Source organism: Macrotis lagotis, chromosome 2 (assembly GCF_037893015.1).
Source record: "Macrotis lagotis isolate mMagLag1 chromosome 2, bilby.v1.9.chrom.fasta, whole genome shotgun sequence".
Lineage (NCBI taxonomy): Eukaryota > Metazoa > Chordata > Mammalia > Peramelemorphia > Peramelidae > Macrotis > Macrotis lagotis.
The window spans coordinates 35,509,421-35,516,137 of record NC_133659.1 but is presented as its reverse complement, the minus strand read 5'-3'; the positions used below and the strand labels follow the sequence as shown (position 1 = coordinate 35,516,137).

Genomic DNA, 6,717 nt, shown 5'->3' with positions numbered 1-6,717 from the left:
GCTTGCAGGTTGTCCCAGATGATCTTGATGCAGAAGCATTCCCAGAAAAGTGCCGGTTATACACAGTTTATAGCCACGTTACTTGAAGAGTTGGATTTCAAGAATGAAGACCTAGAAAGGTTAACCAGGATCTTCACAGCTAACTGTCTGCTCAGCTGGTGAGTTGTCCCCTGTCCCTGTCTGGTGTGGTTCCCCAACACAACTCTACCCCCCCACCCCCACCCCCACCACCATCCCACCAGTTTGGAGCCTTGGAAAGCTAAACACAAATCCTCAGATGTCAACTGAAGAGGTCACAGGGTTAGGCCTCTTTGGTCACTTAGAGCCCCTTCTTGTTCCTCCACTGCCTGCTGCTCCTTTTCTCAGGGTCACAGCAGCAGGAGTTGGGGCACTTCCCAACATTCCCTCCTCCTAAACTTCAAAGGGGGACCCAGGAGTGCCGTTTGCTCTCCCACCTCCAACTTTCCCAGCTCCCAGCTGGGGAGTTTCCCACCAGGAAACAGAAATTAACCCAACCTCAGAGCCAGCCGTGCCCAGGAGAGAATATTCTCATCCCCAACCCCCAAAGTCTGATGGCGGGCAGTGCCACCTCCCCAGCAGCGGCTTAGGAGTCTCACTGTATTTACTGCATGACGATCCAACAGGTCCCTGTCCTGTGACTGTACCACGCATGTTGATGCAGGCTTTTCCCAAAGTAGAAATATGATGTTTTATCCATTTTCTAAAAGAAATTTAAGATACTCAAATCTAAAATACATGATGTGTAGAGTGCACAGTGCTCTAGTCCCTTGGGGTCACTGTCTTTCTGACCTCATGGATGGGAAGCTTCAAGTACCCTGGGCCAGTTGGCCAAGGTTGACTTGCTTTCCCTCCTGCCCTTTCTGAACCACAACCTTATGCCCAACCTTTCCTCTTTGGTTCCTAGCTCAGGGGCTTGGTAACAGTGGTTGTTGTATGAAATATTTCTTACGCACACATCTGTGTAATAGCAAACTTGCCTCAGTTTAGACTAAAGAGCTGCCACGCAGTTAACTTGGAAAATGTTCTGAAGTCTTCTCTGGGTTCCCTCCCCTTGCTTCACAGATGCAGTCGGTGGAGAGACAGCAGAAGAGGGACTTCCCTTCCTTCTCCCTTGGCACGTCATTATTTTTGGAGATTCTGCAACTTTTATTTTCTTCTCAGTATCAAAATGTGAGCAAGGTCCCGAGAAGCTCTTGAGCAGCCTGGTTTGTCTGGGTCAGTTCTAGCACACACCTAGGTGATGGGCAGGAGGTGTGAAAGCCTCCCAGATCTGGATGACTCTCACCAGTCCATTGTCAGCAGTAAACCATCGAGGGTCAATAAAGGGAGTTTTAAGAGGAAACTGCCTTGACACTGGCTCTGTCACTCTCTTAGAAAAACTATGACTCATGAATCTACAGGGGGACACAGCAATCCAGAGTAAAGCCTGAAGCCTGGTTATCTTTTCTTAGATTTCAGGAAATCTAAAATTGCCTTTAATTTTTAAAAAAAATCATTTTCTAGAAATGAGGTCTTGACAGATAGCATGTATCAGGCATGATGCCAGACCTCCGGTGTGCTATCAGATTTTTGTTGTTCACTTGTGTCCAACTCTTCTTAACTTCCTGGACAGGGTTTTCTTGGCAAAGAAATTGAAGAGGTTTGTCATTTCCTTCACCAGTGGATTAAGTCAGAGGATAAGTGACTCGTCCAGGGTCATCCAGCTCACAAGTATCTGAGGCTAGATTTGAATTCAGTTCTTTTGACTCCAGTGCTTTATCCACTGAACCATCAAACTGCCCTTCTTGCCATCACATTGCCCAGGGTAAACCTGGAGAGGCTAGACAGACAGTAGAGGGCAGAGTGGGGAGGCGGAAGTGGGGCCCCTCAGCAGTGGGAACCAACAGAACTTGATGATCTGACCCTTGCTGATTTCTGTAGGTGTCTCTGAATGAACTGAAGTTGACAGCTTCCACTAGAAGGAGCCCTGGACTGGGCACTGGAAGACCTGGGCTCAGCGATCTTGAACTGGTTATCTCACCTTCCACATCTAAGGAAAGGGCTGATGGAACCAGTTCAGCTCATTGTAGCCTCCAGCCTATTTCTCTTTACAACCTCTTGGTCTTTTTTTTTTTTAACTCTAGACAGGACCTCCATTCTCTCCATCCGTGATTGCCCTGACTTATCCCATCCTCTGCTGATTCTTTTCCTGTTCATCAGTCCACTCCTCTTCAATCTTTTTTGCTGGATCTTCTTCCTTTTTTTTTTTTTGACTGTACTGTTTTTATTTGTTCAATTCTGTTTTAATTTTTTGTATATTTTAAAATTTTTTATTTTCCAATTACACAATTTTCAACATTAATCCATTTGCAAGTTTGAGTTTCACATTTTTCTACTATTCTCCCTTTCCTCTTCCCTCCCCAATATGGCCAACCAGCTGGTAAAAGTTGGGTTTAACATAGTTTCATTGGTCATGTTGTAAAAGAGGAATTAGAATTAAGGGGGGAAAAACATGAATAAGCAAGAAAAAACAAAACTTTAAAAAGTGAACATAGTAGGCTTTGCTCTGCATTCAGACTCAGTAGCTTTTTCCTCTGGATGTGGATGGCATTGTCCTTAACTGGTCTCTCAGGATTGTCCTTGATCTCTGGTCGTCATAATTGATTATCTCATAGTGTTGCTGTTACTATGTACAATGTTCTCCTGGTTCTACTCACTTCACTCAGCATCAGTTCCTGTGAGTCTGTCCAGGCTTCTCTAAAGTCTGACTCTTCATGAATTGTTACAGAACTATAGTACTCCATCACATTCATGTACCATAACTTGTTCAGCCATTTCCCGGTTAACGAACATCCCCTCAATTTTCCAGTTCTTGGCCACCACAAAAAAGAGTTTCTATGAATATTTTTGAACATGTGAGACTTCATAATTTCTGTGGAGTATAGAACTAGTAGTGCATCCAAGAGGATGCAGTTTTATGGCTGTTAGGGCAGAGTTCCAAATGGCTCTCCAGAATGGCAGGATCAGTTCACAACTCCTCCAACAACACATTAGAGCTGAATCTTCATCCTTATTGCACCTTATGACTCTCTGCCTTGGTGGGGTCAGCACCTCTGCACAAATGATTTGTGTATCTGTGCATATTCACCTGTTTGTGTGCACATACACATACATACACACATATATGTATACATATGGACAAATAAACACTTGTTTACTTAATATTGGTTTCCCTCTAGATACAGATACAAAAATATATGTACATATATGAGCATGTGTCCTGCTAGCTGCCTTCTCCCTCCTGAATTCTCATCTTAGCAGCTGACTTTTGGTCATCTTGAAGTGGATATGTCCCATATTCATAAACTCAACATGTCTCAAAGCAGACATTAACATTTGTCTCCCAAACTTTCCCTTCTTCCCAACTTCTCTGTTACTGTCAAGGGTGACCACTATGGTCCCCATCCCACCCCCCCAACTAACAACCTCAATGTGTTTTCCTCTGCTCTGTCACACCAACTCCATATATTCACACTCTTGTCAGATCTTTGTTTCTAACATCACAGGATCTCTCCCAGACCTCCCCTTCTGTGCCCTCATACAACTGCCTGCTAGTATGGGCTCTATTATCAGCTCCCACTTTAATCCTCTACCAAAGTGGTTTACCTCATGTTCAAATCTGACCGTATTTCTCCCTTCTACCTACAGGATCAAATGTAAAATGCTCTGACATTTAGAACTTGATGGCCTGACCTTCCCTCCATCTCAGTCTTCTTAAACCTGTTGTACTGCCTGACCTCCTTGTTCACTCTATATTCCCAAACACGCTTTCTCATCATCTGTCCTCCTCATGTCTACCTCCTGGTTCCCTCACTCTTCTTCAAGGCTCCCACTCCACCTTCTGCCTTTTCTGGACCCTCCCTTCCCTCTGAGAGGTAGCCACATTGGGTACACTCCTATTAGCAGATGAGCTCCCTGAAGTCAAGGACCATGATTTTTTTTTTTTTTGCATTATTTTGTGACCCTATTGCTTAGAACAGGCCATAGTATATAGTGAAACTCTAATAAATGCCCACTCACCAGATGATTTACTGACTACAACCCCAATACACACATAGAAATAGCATCTATAATACTTAGTGCAGCCCAGTTTATTAAATGAATTAATAAAGGAATAAAATAAAAAAGTCCTTTTAGTCTATGTTGTTAAGGCACCATTTAAAAAAGCATGTTTTATACCATACCTTTTAAGTTTTATACTTCATTTGCAAGAAATATTGAGAATGTAATCAAAGGTTTTCCTGATTTTTAGGGCTAATTAAAAAGAAAGATTTTTATTTTTATTTTAAGAATTGTTAAAAATGAAGTAAATGTTAAAACCTGAGACTGCAGGCATATCCCCTCCCTAAAATCTGTGGTCTTTGAAATTTTAACTTGAATTACCTTTGGATCACTGGGAAGGAGTCAGATTACCACTGTTTTGGGGAGGGGAAAGAAGTGGGGGTTTACAAGGCAATAGGATTAAATGACTTGCTCAAGATCACACAGCTAAGTAAGTATTAAATGTCTGAGGTTGAATTTGAACTCAGGTACTCGCTCCTCTGCATCACCTAGCTGCCCCTTTGTCAACATTTTTGATAGGAAAGGAAGCTTACTGACAACCCCATGTTGTTGTTCTTCTTGGCTGGTAAAATGTAATTGCCTACAGTTTTATGAATCTAATCATAAAGGATTTTTAAAAGGAAAAAAAGAGGAGTTTGCTTATTTACTTATCTAGATCCTTTTTTTAAAAAAAAAAAGTAGCCATGCCATTGGAAGAACAGTAGCAAAGAAGACTGGTAATTCTTAGACAGCAAACCAAAGACCAAAACCATCAAGAAAACCCATGGACTAAGATGTCTGAACCAAAATATCAACAATGAGCAAAATGATTCAGAGAAAGTAAAGCAAATTAACAGACTTTCCTAAGACTAGAATATGGCCCAGATAAGGACAAGAAATGTGTATTTCTTCACAAGAAACAGAAAAACCCTAGCTAAAGGATTTGGGAACAGACATAGATTTAATATTAAGAAGATACACTGTGAGGACGCTCAGGCATCAACTCAGGAATGAATGTCAGAAATCAATAGACAAGTGGAAGCAATATCCCCTTTGGATTCAGAAGTAGGAACTAGCTACCCTGTGTAGCCAAGTAGGACTTGGTGGAGGCTGCTGGTGCTTTGATAAGCGCTTCCATTAGCTGATCTTTATTCAGTTTTCGCAAATTGGCAACAATCTATATCTCTCCAATTGATAAATCAGGAAGCAGGTTCATGTGGTCACACAAGTCAAATCAATTCAAACTTGGGTCTTCATGATTCCCAACCCAGCAGCACTCTACCAATAATGCCATGATGCTTTATGGAGATGGGACCTGAATTATCTGGATATTTTCTGGAATTCTTTCCTTGATGTTTGGTGTTGTGAAAGCAACAAGGAAAATTGTTTTTCTTGACCAGTGTTGCAGCCATAGGCCATCTGGTCAAAACCTCTTAGTTGACAGAGGAGGAAATTGAGACTGAGGAAGATCATGGATAGGAAGCTTCAGAAGGAGCATCTGAACCTGGGCTTTCTGACTCTTGAGCCGGAAGTGTGTCCACTGTACCAAGGAATTACTGTTTGCTGGAGTTGGCATGTGGGGAAGTGGCCTCTTGGATGTGATAGAAGGGACCAAAGAGGAAAGCAGGGACAAATAATAATGAAAATGGCAGCAGGGTCCTTTGAGAGTGGCATCAGGAGAGCTGAAACTCAGAACAAGCCACACTTGAAGAGAGAAGCGAAGGATGGGGGAAAAAAGGGTTGGGTTTTGGTTGAATCTTTTAGAATAAAGAAAGAGACCAAGGGTGGGATTGGACCATTTGGGGTCCAGTCTTCTTTGGGATGGGGTGGAGAGAATGAAACAATTCTGATCTGTGGTGGGAGGTGGCAGAACTACTGTTATCTTTTATCTGGTTTCTGTTTTCTGTGTCAAGGAGAATAATGTATACTGGAAAGGAAAGGGCAAAAATAACTAATAGGGAGTTGAAACCCAAGAGGAATGGGTTAGCTTAACTGCATTTGGTGAGTTCAAGTCCAGAACAACCACACCCTGATGACTCAAAGAAATGAGGAGTCAACATTATCTCTGGGGCTTCGTGACAGCAAAAGGACAAATTTCCAACAAAGGGAAGGTGTGGAGACCTCAGACCATGAGCTTGACCCAATTCCTGACTGTGATTGAATGAATACACTTTGGGAAGTCCACCTATGGAAAGACCGTTGGGTCTCCATCTTCCACCTAGCTTGACCACTCAGCCCAGATCAACGACTTCTCTTCGCCTCTGTCTCTTCAGTGGTAAAACGAAGGGGCTGGACTCTACTACCGTTTAAGGTTTCTGCTGTTCACAGTCTAAATCTGAGATCTAGAAAAGGAAGTGATCCCAGAGAGATAGACTCTTGAGATGTTCCTTGAGGGCACGGCCCTTTTTCTTATTACTATGGTTATGACGGTTGAGAGCCAGCCGGCACAGGGCCTGCCTCTCCTCTTAAAGAAATTCCTTGACTAGTAGAACAGACCCTACGGATCCACCTCTTTGTGCAGAGCGTTTCAGACCACACTTTGGAGAAGGAAAGTGATGCAGGCTGGGGGTGGGAGCGGGGAACGGAGGGAGGGTGTGTTGCCCACCCAGCCCCAAC

General features: G+C 43.1%; 1 protein-coding gene across 2 annotated transcripts in view; it reads left to right on the top strand.

The window, feature by feature from the left end:
* RPAP2 (RNA polymerase II associated protein 2) overlaps positions 1–6,247 on the top strand; it is an 89,091-nt gene extending 82,844 nt beyond the window's left edge. For both annotated transcript variants that reach the window (XM_074221678.1, XM_074221679.1), the window contains 2 exons: positions 9–158; positions 1,084–6,247. In XM_074221678.1, the coding sequence (XP_074077779.1) occupies positions 9–158; position 1,084 (151 nt within the window). In that variant the 3' untranslated portion in view covers positions 1,085–6,247. The remainder of the gene's footprint in view (positions 1–8; positions 159–1,083) is intronic.
* Positions 6,248–6,717: the final 470 nt, after the last annotated feature.